At 34.6% G+C, this 13,917-nt stretch overlaps 1 protein-coding gene across 3 annotated transcripts in view; it reads left to right on the top strand.

The window, feature by feature from the left end:
* gabrg2 (gamma-aminobutyric acid type A receptor subunit gamma2) overlaps window positions 1–13,917 on the top strand; it is a 68,076-nt gene that overhangs the window by 9,541 nt on the left and 44,618 nt on the right. For all 3 annotated transcript variants that reach the window (XM_058759104.1, XM_058759103.1, XM_058759102.1), the window contains exons 2-5: window positions 1,402–1,544; window positions 4,649–4,716; window positions 7,374–7,594; window positions 11,056–11,138. In XM_058759104.1, the coding sequence (XP_058615087.1) occupies window positions 1,402–1,544; window positions 4,649–4,716; window positions 7,374–7,594; window positions 11,056–11,138 (515 nt within the window). The remainder of the gene's footprint in view (window positions 1–1,401; window positions 1,545–4,648; window positions 4,717–7,373; window positions 7,595–11,055; window positions 11,139–13,917) is intronic.

The following is a 13,917-nucleotide window of genomic DNA, read 5'->3' as shown; positions in this document are numbered from 1 at the left end:
CCAGGAGAAGCATTGCTTTTCTTTTCTTTTTTGTCATTTATAATTGCTGTTTTAGATACCTTGTGTTTCTATGTAATTGATTTCTCTGTTTTGATCAACATTGTTAACATGTGCTCTATGCAAAAGACTCAGAGATCAGTCAAGTCTTCTTCAAATGATTACTGCAGTTTATTAGGTGCCAGCATTTTTTAGCATTTTCACAAAATGTTCATGTCCCCCAGAATATTTTGTTGTATGAATATCTGAACATGCAATATGTAAAAAGAAAGAACAGAGCCTCTGCTTTTAAACAAAACAAACCATTTTATTCTAGCTGCATGCATTGTTTTTTATTATTAACACTCGAATGTGGCCACGTTTAATCAAAAATTTGAACAAAAAGCTTGGAAAATATATTCAAAACGGTGATCAAAATATAGATGGAGTTGATCACTTTATCAACACATCCAAAGCTTTACAGCGGTGTAACACTTTCTGCGTCAACATTTCATTTGGTAACAAATTTCATTCTGCATCTTCTTCGCCGTGTTTTGATCCAGAGATTCAGTACTCTTTCAGAAGATGTGTAATAGCGCCTCCTACCATATAACAGCTGAAAAAAATCTGTCAATGGTGAGAAAGAGTACTAATTTTGTTTTATATGCACTGCAAAAAATGCTTTTCTTACTTATTGTCTTGTTTTCAGAAAAAATAAATAAATAAAACAGTAAAAATTAAGTGAGTTTTTGCTTAGAACAAGCAAAATAATCTTATTTCAAACAGAAAACATTATTTTGCTTACCCCACTGGCAGATTATTAGTTTCAAGCAAAAACTCACTTAACTTTGACTAGTTTTTTTGTTTTTTTGTTTTTTCTGAAAACAAGACAATCATTTTTACTTGTCTAGAAAATCCTTCTTGATTTAAGAATTTGTAGATATTTTGGCTGGAAACAAGACAAAAACATTGAAGCAAGAAAAGCATTTTTTACAGTGTGCATTTTTGTATTTTCTTTTTAGTTTCACACACAGTTTAACAAGGAGAAACTACATGATTGCACTCCAGTATGTCAAGTAAAAATGTTTTCTTCATCTGAGTGGACATTGAAGACTCTTCCTTGCAAACTGTGTCATTTAGATAAACACTCATTAGTGGCTCTTTGAAGACATTTCAGCAAAATGTGTCTGCTTTTCGCTGGAAAAAAAGATTTACAGTATACTCGGCTTCTTAACAAGATCACGTATGAGAGCAGAACCAGATCAGATGGACATTTGCTATGCTGTCAAACCAAAGTCAACATGATCTTAGCTTACATTCTAGAGACCACAGACATAAAAGTGCATTTATAGGACATGTGAAAGAGTGACAGAGTAGCAACTTTGATTCACCTTTTTTAATGTTTTGCTTTTGTTTCCCCATTAGCTCTGTCCAGCTGGAAAGTGATGATGATGAAGTGACAAACAAAACGTGGGTTCTGACCCCCAAAGTGTACGAGAGCGACGTCACACATATTCTGAACAGCTTACTAGACGGCTATGATAACAAGCTGCGACCGGACATCGGAGGTAGGTTCTGTTTCTTTTAGTGCTGTCAAACGATTCATTGCGATTAATCACATCCAAAATAAAAGTTTTTGTTTACATAATATATATTTGTGTATACTGTGTATATTTATTATGCATATATAAATACACACACATGCATGTATATCTTTAAGAAAAAAATGTTGTTTATATATTAAATATATTTATATATAATATAATAATATGAATATGTAAATATTTTTCGAAATATATACTGTATGTGTGTGTATTTATATATGCATAATAAATATCCACAATACACAAACATATATAATGTAAACAAAAACTTTTATTTTGGATGCGATTAATCGTTTGACTGATTTACTCTTTCAGCTGGGGTTTTATTTAAGTTGACTTGTGTTTACTATTTTAATTTTCATTAAATGTCAAATGTTAATCATCTGACAAAATTTGAACGTGTAGTAGTGGGAAAAAATGGAATACAGTGCATTTCAAAATGGGAACCTTAATGTAACATATTGACTTTGATCAGCATGAGATAAACTAAGATCTTAGTTTGTTTCTAGGACAAAGGGTTCAAAAGTTACACATTTTTGAACTTGTGGTGGAGCACTAGAGTTGGCCCTAGAGACACCAGAATTAATCAAATTACTGCTGAGGGCCATCCCTTTAAGTGTACCAAATTTCATTATTCTCCTTCCTACGGTTCATAGGGCTGTCATAGACATCATTTGGGGAGGAATAATGATTGCATCAGGGGTTACAGCCCTTTCAGTTCTTGGCTCTTAATAAAAACAAAAGTTGCAAGCAGTTATATTGGGGCCAAACAACAAACATGCTGAAATACATTATGTTAACAATGCTAGCTACATGCTGACTATAGTAACATGAAAGTAATGCCTTGTGGTCTGTTGAGGTTTCTTAGTGCTCTTATGAGGTCTAATGGGTTTGAAGAGGTTTATTTGGGTCTGAACTGGTTTGATGTGGCTTCCGAGGGGTCGGTTGAAGTTTAATGGGCTCTAAAGTGGTTTAATGTGGTGTTCATAGTGTTTATTGATTTTCCTGTCTTCATCTAACTTACTTTCTGTCTGTCTGACCATAAAGCCTTCTAAATTAAAACTTTTAGACAAAGATTTATAAGCCAGAAACATCAAACCATCAGCAAACTTTATCTATGTACTTTGCATGGTAAAAGAGAAAAGGATTAATGCATCTTTGGGCCAAAAACAAAGTTGTTGTTCCTGTACCACGTGAGATGAGATTTGAGTGCACAGCCTTCTGCGGTTTACATTTTCAGCATGAAGAGAATGTAATCACTTTATGTACTGAACTCAGCATGCACTGCACTCAGAATAATGGACAGGCAAAGATATACTGTTACAGAAACCGTAGATGAGATGTGATTACTCAAACTCCTGATATCCATTGCGCTACATCATTTAACACGGGGGCTTGTGACCCAACGGATTTTTGAGCCAAATGGATTTTAAAGGCAGTGTCCAAAATATTAAAAAGTATACATTTGATAATTATGTTACTCGATTAATGGAGATAGAAAATGAATAGTGGCCAAAGTTGTTGCTTTTATTGAATTTCACAGTTGTTATGCTAAATCATAAATAGCCTTGGTGGAGTTTTTGCATACGATGGATGAGGGAATTTCCAAATCAAAACTAGGGAATGAATTAAAACATGGCCACAAATGAAAAAGAAATGTTAATTCATTGTCACAATTTAACTAAAATTCATAAAACAAGGGAACAAATTCTTAATTCGTGGCCACAATTAATACATTTCTGTCCCTATGTCATATGTGTGTTCGAGGCTTCTTAAATTGGTGCAAAATTGTAAAAAAAAATATCAGTTTTAGCTTTTTGTGAAAATGACTTTTGCCAATCTACCAAAATCAGTGCCTTTGTCTAGGTCTGTGTCTGAGGTGCGGCATGTTTCTTTGAAGGACTACAGAGAACTGTCTCTGATTTGTCAAATTTTAAATGCGCTGTCAAGTCATGTACGCACACTTTCAAGCTCAGTCTCACAATCTCACGCTACCTCACTAAAGCACATGCCAAATAACAAAATAAAATGCTGTGCATTCCCTAATTCTAAAGTGTATTCTAGGGCTTTCAAGCGATTACAATTTTTAATCTAATTAACTGCACAATGTGCAGATTAATCTAATTAATCACAAATTAATCGCACATCAAATTTGGCTGAGAAATTACCACAAAAGATTTAATGATCATTTGGGGTAACTTCTCAGCCAGATTTGATGTGCGATTAATTTGTGATTTAATTTTTAAAAAAGTTTGATGCTTTTCTCATTTTCACAGTAACCGCTTTAAAGTAAGCCATTATTGTGAAAATGAGGGGAAAAAAACATCAAATACACTTAAAAAGTAGCTTTAGAAAGAAACATTTTATTTGATTCAACATAGAATTTATTACACATAACCTTTTAGGCTACAACAACATAAACTGTGGATTTTAAAAGAAGATAATTTGAGAAATGTGTCTGTACTTACACTGTAAAAAGTGAAAGTTGACTTAACTTAAAAAAATTGAGGAAACCCGTTGCCTTAAAATTATTAAGTACATAATTATTAAAAAAAAAAAAAGTTAAGTGAACTTGACAATATTTTTTTGTACTTACATACTTATTTATTTATTTATTTATTATTTTTTGATTCATTGATTCAGCCCTTGTCATAAAATCTCACTCCAAACAGGCAACCAAAGTTGGCAAGCATGAGTAAAGTTAGTTTCAGTTTTGTGAATTTGTTGTGAAAACTGTAAATGAAAACTGTGCAGTGATGCTAAATGGTGGTGACTGCTTGTTCATGACGAAGCAGTGTCTAAATACTGCTAACACCATGCTCCATTTTGTGAACTTACTTTCTTCTGTAGAACACAAATAGAGATTTAATGAATATCCATTGAAGTCAGTATATAATGGCAGTACATTGTCATTTACTTTAACAGGAGTGTCAGATAATATGTTCATCTGGCTTTTTTCAAGTGCTCTGATTGTTTTGTGTTAAACCTTATTATTACCTTAATAAACCTCGTTAAATTGACTGAACTAATTTTACATTCTTCTTGTTTCTCTCCACTGCTCTCTACAGTCAAACCAACCGTGATCCACACAGACATGTTTGTCAACAGTATTGGTCCAGTAAATGCCATCAACATGGTAAGAGATATCCTCTAACACATTTTTATGAATATACAAGTATATAGTGTTTCTTTCAGGAAATGCTTTTTATTTTATAATGTTAGCATATTTTTTATACACAAATGTTATTAACATTAGAAACTGAAAGCTGTGAAGCTGATGTTCTTACATATACTGTATGTCAGAGTGATATTACAAATTGTAATGCAATCTAGAATTTCTGTAGCCTATTTATTTTGGATGTTTATTAATGCTGACATTCTATAATGATTTGTATGGAAGCCGGTTTCTGCCACTGAATAAAAAATAAAAGGCGATTGCAACTTTTCATCTCACAAGTCTTACTTTTTTCACAGAATTGTGTGATATAAATTCACAATTGTGAGTTCAAGAAAATTTCGCAATTGCAAGAAAAAAAGTCAGAATTGAGGGATATAAACTCATAATTCTGTTTTTTTTTTTTTTTTCTTGCAATTCTGACTTTTCTCAGAATTTTGAGAAATTAACCTGCAAATGTGAGTTATAAAGTCCAGTTCTGAGGGGGAAAAAACTATTTTTTCCATATCACACAATTCTGACTTTATAACTTTCAATTGCAAGCCAGAATTGTGAGAAAAAGATTAGAATTTTGAGGGAAAAAAGTCACAATTACCTTTTTTTTATACAGTATATTCAGTGGTGAAAACGGGCTTCTGTAGAGACTCATTCAGGATATCTGCTGTAACTGAACATTAATTTATATATGTCCAAACAAAGGTAATTCTGGGAGATATACAATTAAAGGAGTGAATACTGTCCCAGGACTGAGGCGAGTATCTAATTACAGCTTTTTTTAGACAAGAAGATAAGTTAAGAACAAAGAGACAACCCAAGGGAACCACAAACATAACAGCTAAACAAATTAGCAAATAACGAACAAATATCAACTGAAACATATGGCTATATATACACACAAGAGATAACAAGCAACTAAACAAGACACAGGTGAACATAATCAGAAGCCATGGAAGCGAACAGAAACGGCAAATAAACACAGGAAGAGAAAACCGAAACAATGGAACCAAAATGGAAATTATAGCCCCGTTTTACACAGTAATACCGGTAAATTGCTGTAAAATTATCGGAACGACTTTACCGGTAAATACTAGTGCTGTCAAATGATTAATCGCGATTAATCGCATTCAAAATAAAAGTTTTTGTTAACATAATATATGTATGTGTACTGTGTTTATTTATTATGCATATATAAATACACATTCATACAGTATATATTTTGAAAATATTTACATTTATATATTTATATTATTATATTTTAGATTATATATTTAATATATAAACATACCATATTTTTCTTAAATATATACATGCATGTGTTTGTATTTATATATACATAATAAATATACACAGTACACATACATATATTATGTAAACAAAAACTTTTATTTTGGATGCAATTAATCGTTTGACAGCACTAGTAAATACAAAAATGCGCTGTTGACACAGGCAACGACGCTCCGTCTTTTTTCCATCGGTTTCAAAATACTGGTAAATTCTGTGAAACCATTAACCAGAAATGATCTCTTAATGGTTGCGGCTCCTGGTGTTGTGTTTGTAAACAACGCGATCAGTGTTTTTGCTGATGTTTTCATTTTTGTGTCAAATGTTCACATTCATGCAGCTGCTTTTGGCCCAGAGACATTGCATTACACGACTTCAAACCGAAGTTATGGCAATTTTTATGGCAATTTACCGTTAATTTTCCAGTAAAGTCTGTATGTGTGAAAGGGGCTTATGCCTATAATACAGCAAATCTTTAGATACAAATCAAACTATTATTAAGATTGACTGTTGATAAAGTGGTGATATTTTTCATTTGAAAACAAGGGGGTTCATATATTTATTTATAGCGTATTTATTTCTATTGAATTTCTGTATAATATTTATTTCTGATCAGCACTATTTTAGAACTCCAGGCCTTTCCTGCTCTTTAAAATTCACACTGATGAATAAAAGACAGCAATACAGAGTTTGAGAGGTTGCAAAAGGCACGTACAGTCATACATGGTAACATCTCTGTGGGCATGAAATTGTTTGTCATTTTGAAACAGTATAATGAAGTTTGTTTGTAATTAATAATTCCTATTTTCAGTTAATGTCCCCATTTTCTGTAACATGAACAGAAATGCTGCTTGGCGTTTTGCCATGAAATGCATTGGAGATGTGGGCTGTTCTCCAAATAAACGCAAGTGTTACTGGCAACTTTTTTTTCTGTATGGTATGCATCTGTAAGAAAAGGAGTTTGGGCCTTTGAGTCCCTAAACATGTACATATGAAACGGTGCGAAACAGATAACAAGTGTTATCCTACAGTTGTTGCTGACATGTCTATTGCCTCCAGTGTTCGTCTGAATTTGCACCAGGATTAGGATTTAACATGCATTAAATCAGTGTTTATGTATTAATTCATTTGTGCCAAACTTGTTTAAAATAGCCAATCTTCCATGTCCTCCAGCGCAGGTCTGCGTCTAGCTTGTGTCATTTCATGATCCAATTCCCTTCTCTTCTCAAAGTTGAATACTTATTCTCATTGGGACTAAGGGCTATGCATACAAGCACTGGTTTTGTCTTTGTCAATTACACAAATGTCTGAAAGGTCTGCCCTTTCTGATTCCTTAGGAGTACACGATTGACATCTTCTTCGCCCAGACGTGGTATGACAGGCGGTTGAAGTTCAACAGCACCATGAAGGTTCTGCGTCTCAACAGCAACATGGTGGGAAAAATCTGGATCCCTGACACGTTTTTCCGCAACTCTAAGAAGGCAGACGCCCACTGGATCACCACACCTAATCGCATGCTTCGAATATGGAACGACGGGCGTATACTGTACACTTTAAGGTAAATGCACTGTTTAATTGTGAATTATCATGCATAAACCGAGCGTACCCAGATAGCAAGCAACCACTGGAACAATGCAAAGTCAATGCTGAATGCAAATCGCACTGAAGTACAGTTACAAAGTAATGTTGGTTCAATATCAGTTCTGCACTCTCAGATAATGTTGAAACAGTGTTAAAATTTCAAGTTGCTGATGGTAATTCTAGATTCTTGTTGATTTTGAATGATCATTGAAATTAACAAAAAGAATCAACTGCAATGTTAACAAATCAACAGTAGTGTCACTGAATCAACATTATACTGCGATTCTAAATCACTGTTGTTTTAACAACACTGAAAACAACTCGAATGAAATGTTAGCAATAAAATCATGTTTAAAATTTCAATAGTCTGTTATTAAAGTCCTGACCAATTAATATATACACGCACACACACACACAATTACAATGCTTCAGGAGTCCAATGTTACAGTGTTATGACTGCTAGTGCTCAAAGGTTCAAGTCTTAAAGATATTGTTTACATTAGACTACTATTTGTTTGTTTGTTTGTTTTTATGAAATGAGTGTGGTGTGTGGTCAGATATTTCTTCTGTGTAGCTTACCTTACACAATGAATACAAATTTGTTTAATCATTCAAATGTTTACCAAAATATAAGCTTCATAATAATGTATATAAGTGTAGTCTTGTTTGACTGTTCACCAGACTCACTCTCTCTCACGCACGCTCCCATCGATCGTTGCCTTCGGAGGGCACTGTGAATGGTTTATATAGTGTAATCATTATTGCCATGCTCTAACATCATTCTAAACACATTTTGTAATAAGAAAATAGCTCTAATAGTGAGTTTCAGATGGCCACAGACTTTCCGGTGCTCAAAAGTTTTCACAGTGGATGGTAAAGACTTTGAAGGGAGTAAGTGATTAGTGATTCTGAATGGAACACGTCCTCTTTCTCTCTCTCTCTCTCTCTCTGTCTGTTGTCGTTTGGATTGTTATTTCTTAGTCCCTCACATGTACAGTGAGCATCCTTTCTGTTCTAAATAACTGGGAAAAAACAGCAGATTCTTGGCTAAAGGTGCTGTTTTCGAGCCATTAACAGAGCCTTGAGTGCGCTATTAACAGTGGCATTGGAAAATACCTCAACATTTTATGGACTAAAACCTGACTTTTTTTGTGAATAAACACACTTACGTAACATTGGTGACTGCGTTTGTTTTCAGTAACTAAATGCAACCTTAATGAGGATGACTCATTGAATGTACTTGATGTCAGCTGCTCTTTCTAATGTTACGTCAGAGGAATGTCGTGAAATACTGATTTTGACCACCTTCTGTTTTCTTCTTTTTTTAAAGAACATCAAAATATCTCCTTGCACTGCCCTCTTGGCGTTCTCATATGGTCAAACATAGTATTGTAATTTTTCATTTGCATGATACGTTTTACATAATATACAATGCTATTAATTAAAATAGGATAATGGTTTTACAGAAGCTTTTTGTCAGTGAGGAGCATGCCACTCAAATCAAGCACTGTGTTAAACTCAATATGAACACAAACAAAATTATAAATATCTTTTGCTAAATGTCACTGGAACTTTAAGACATTCTGAATAAATCTTACTAAAATAAGATGCACTTTAAGTATTTAGAAAAATATATGATTTAACGATAACACTTTAGATTAGGGAACACCATTCACTATTAACTATAGTGGCTTATTAACTGTTTATTAGTGCTTATACAGTATTAATGCATGAGCATATTATAGATCTGCCCTATACTTAAAGGGATACTCCACCCCAAAATGAAAAAGTATAAAGTATACAAGGTCAAAGTATAAAAAACATTGTCAGAATAGTCCATCTGCCATCAGTGGTTCAATCTGAATTTTATGAAGCGACGAGAATACTTTTTGTAAAAAAAGTCGCTTCATAAAATTCAGATTTGAACCACTGATGGCAGATGGACTATTCTGACGATGTTTTTTATACTTTGACCGTGTAATTTACTATGCAGTCAATGAGACAGTCACAAGCCTCCCGGTTTTCATCTTAAATTGTGTTCCAAGTTCGAACTAAGCTTTTACGGGTTTGGAACGACATGAGGGTAAGTGATTAATGACTAAATTTTCATTTTGGGGTGGAGTATCCCTTTAAATAAAACTACTACAGTAACTACCTCACTTACTATCAATAAGCAGCAAATTAGGAGTTTATTGAGAGAAAACTCTTAATAGTGAATATGTGACCCTGGACCACAAAACCAGTCTAAAGTCGCTGGGGTATATTTGTATAAATAGCCAAAAATACATTGATCGGGTCAAAATTATAGATTTTTCTTTCATGCCAAAAATCATTAGAATATTATGTAAAGATCATGTTCCATGAAGATATTTTGTAAATTTCCTACTGTAAATATATCAAAACTTAATTTCTGATTAGTAATATGCATTGCTAAGAACTTAATTTGGACAACTTTAAAGGCGATTTTCTCAATATTTAGATTTTTTGTTTGTTTTTGCACCCTCAGGTTCCAGATTTTCAAGTAGCTGTATCTCAACCAAATATTGTCCTATCCCAACAAACCATACATCAATGAAAAGCTGATTTATTCAGTTCTCATGTGATGTATAAATCTCAATTTTGAAAAATTTACCCTTATGACTGGTTTTGTGGTTCATACTGTATGCATTCCCTAATCTAATGTTACAGATTTAATTAAACACTTTAATATTTTTTTCAATCAATGTATTTAATTACAGCCAGTAACAATACAAAGAAGGAGATAAATAATAATTGTTTGAAGTTGTGCCAGATGTGAGTTAGTCAGGCGGTTCAACAAACAAGACTTATTTATAGGAAAGATCACCTATAAATGAACCTGTTGTAGCCCCAGGGTTTTAGAGCAAACCGGGTAAAGTGAATGCCCTTTATGGTTTGAAGATGACCCTCTGATTGTGATGCTCTCCTGCGTTCTGCAGAGATAGCCTGCTGCACATACTCGCATGGTCTTGTGGTCATCGGCTACAAATCAATGCTGGTTCCATGTCACTGTCTCCACCTGTGTGTGCTCTTTCATTAGAATTTCAATGCTGATCCAACATGCTTTAAACATTGAAATGTCAATCTCAAACAAAATGATGGTTTGGATGAGAACTCAACATTGCCTTGCTATCTGGGTAGCTTTTGCTGGGTACCATTGATAAAACACTTCACAGCTGAACACTTTTTGATTTTCATTCTGACTTGTTGAATTGATTCACTATGCAACTCTAGTCTGATTATCCAACTATAACGATTATGATGCATGTCTGCGGTTAATAGCACTTGATTTGTCAGTCGTTTCATTATTGTGCTGCTGTATGTACATCAGCGTATTCTAGCGCCGTCAATATAAATGCAGGGTGTGCTAATGAAATGGCTTATAAAAAGAAATTTAATTAAGGCAATTTCTGTCTGTAGGTTGACCATTGATGCAGAGTGCCAGCTTAAACTGAATAACTTTCCAATGGATGAGCATTCATGTCCCCTGGAGTTCTCAAGCTGTAAGTCTGGCCATACGCCCTACATGCAAATCCATCCACATCTCTTCCATTCTTTATTGCTTTTTCTCTACAGTTTTCTACACCTCATGTCTGCTTCCACACTCAGATGCGGCTGAGAGCATAGAAACCATTTTTAGGATGCTAATACAGACATTTCACTTCTATTTTCATCCTGAAATATGAAGGACAGATAATGAGGAAAGTGACAATTTGGCCTAACGTGGAGAGACGTGTCTTCACATGCTCACACGAGCAAGCTGTGCCAGGAAGAAACCACTGCCATGGAATTCTTCCTGTCCTTTGACTTTGGAGAGGATTTAGGGGAAATGGCTTATGATGATAATAATGAAGCAGCAGATGCGTCGTGGACAGTCTAATGGGATAGCATCATCTGTAGTTTAAAAAGAAATGAAAAAAAAACAGAGTGGTTTTCCTACTAAGGAAAATGTGTTATTTTATGAGAGTTGCAAATTGTTCTTGTAGATTATCAGTGGGAAGAAGCTAGTGAGCTTGTGTCTCCTTGTGCTTTGAAAACCACACTTCTTTCTCAACCCACATGGACTGACAGTGTCCCCACAAGGACAAGGATTTTGGATATTGCCATTTTTTCCCCATAACCTAGGGTATATACACAATTAAACAATTGAAGAGATAGTTCCCCCAAAATTAAAATTAGCCCATGATTTACTCACCCTCAAGGCAGACATGTTCACAAATCTCTGAGGTCCAAGTCAAGTCTCAAGTCTTTAATGTGAAGTCCAAGTCACGTCTCAAGTCTTTGTTCTATTTATTAGCAACAGTTCTTTCAGCTAGTTATTGAGGCTAAATCCGTTTTGAAATACTGATTTCACAATATGATTTTCTCAGAAAAGAACTAACAAAGTTTAAGACAAATTAGAAACGAAAAGGTGTCAATTTATTGTCAGACAAAATGCTGCACATTTCTTTGTAAAATTGAAATGTGTCAAACAACAAAACTAAATTGAAATTTTAAAACATACCCCAATCAATCAAATGAATAACACAAATGAAAGAAATCTCATATAAACAAAAATAAATAAATAAGGCTTTGTCTGTGCTCTTTTTCAATTTAAAATTAGAAGCAACCACTGTATTTTTACACAACACAGTCCAAACAAAGAGGCTGCATACATGCAGCATGAGCAGTTTTTAATCTAAATTGGATTGTATAATTTTGAAATTTGAAGCAAAAACAAAATGGTCTGACTTTAGTTTTGTGAAACTATTCTACATAAAACATCAGTATGAAACAAAACAGCAGACGGGCTGAATTAGAAAGCAGATTCACTCTCTGCCAGCAGGTGGCGCTTGAACAGCAATTAAACATAGTTTCCTTGGTTTCCGCTGTAAACAAAGCAGCGCTGCAGTTATGAACACTACTTTAATATACATTATACAGAGGCAAGATGAAAAGAAAATACCATCTAAACTTTTCTAAAGACAGCCAGTTCCCCTCAGAGATACATTCATATAAACTCCTATACCAAATGACTCGCGTTTTTTTACGAGTCACGAGTCCAAGTCAAGTCCCAAGTCTTTATTTATGCGACTTAAGTGCGACTCGAGTCCAAGTCGCAGACTCGAGTTTCCATCTCTGCCTCAAGGCATCCTAGGTGTATATGTCTTTCTTCTTTCAGACGAATCCGACTGGAGCTATATTCAAAATTGTCCTTGGTCTTCCAAGCTTTATAATGGCATGGGCGGATGTTTTCTGTTCAACGGTACAAAAGAAGTCAAATAAAGTGCATCCATCCATAATAAAATGTGCCTCACATGGCTCCAGGGGTTGAATAAAGGCCTCCTGTAGCGAATCGATGCGTTTTTGTAAGAAAAATATACATATTTAAAACGTTATAAAAAGGCTTGGAAGAACCAAGACATTTTTAAATATAACTCTGATTGGAATCATCTGAAAGAAGAAAGTCATATACACCTAGGATGAGTAAATCTATCCCTTCAATTGTTTAATTGTGTATACCCTAGGACAGTGGTCGCCAAAACTGGCCCACCAGCAATAATATCTGGCCCGCGCCCACAGCCAGATTATTTTGATAGCGGTTGGTTCTGAAATAGATCTGTCATGACAGCAACAGTTACTCACAATCAGAGTATGTGAGCGGAGCGGAGCGGAGTGGAGTGGGAGTCGAGCGAGGAGCGTATTTTTTTAAAAGTCGGAGCGTCGTGGTTTTCACTCGCTCCAAGAGCGATCCACCACCGCTCCATCACGAGTAGCCTACAATTCATGCCAGCAGCTGGTAATATAACTGCATATTTAGCAAGAATTCACATGTTAAACATATTTAGCTAGCTTGATAGAGAAGGATCACTCAAATCAGAAAGAATGTGAAGGCTATGATGATGACGGCAGTGGACATGAGTTATAGTTCTCAAGGAATTTGTTTGTTCCTTCTAGATACTGAATATTTTCAGCTGAAAGCATGATTTAAACACTTATTCACACGCAATCACTCTCTCAATTATACATTCAAACAAATGTAATCTTACAGTGCTACTTCATCTGTATCCGATTTCGAATGAGCAGAAATCTGTAAGAAATGCATCGATCCGTAGGTAAAATAACTGATGAAAACGTACTTTTATTTTCATGACAAACTAAATTTGCACCGCAAAAAGCAGCAATTATACCCTTTAATGCTGACAACCATAGCTTGTCATGTGATAGGAAAAAAGTTTGAACACTAGTGTTCCAATAAGCCACATTGAAACTCTCCTGTTATTTTATTTTTTTAATATACGA

This window comes from Onychostoma macrolepis, chromosome 21, assembly GCF_012432095.1.
Source record: "Onychostoma macrolepis isolate SWU-2019 chromosome 21, ASM1243209v1, whole genome shotgun sequence".
NCBI lineage: Eukaryota > Metazoa > Chordata > Actinopteri > Cypriniformes > Cyprinidae > Onychostoma > Onychostoma macrolepis.
This window is presented reverse-complemented; position numbering and strand designations above follow the sequence as displayed.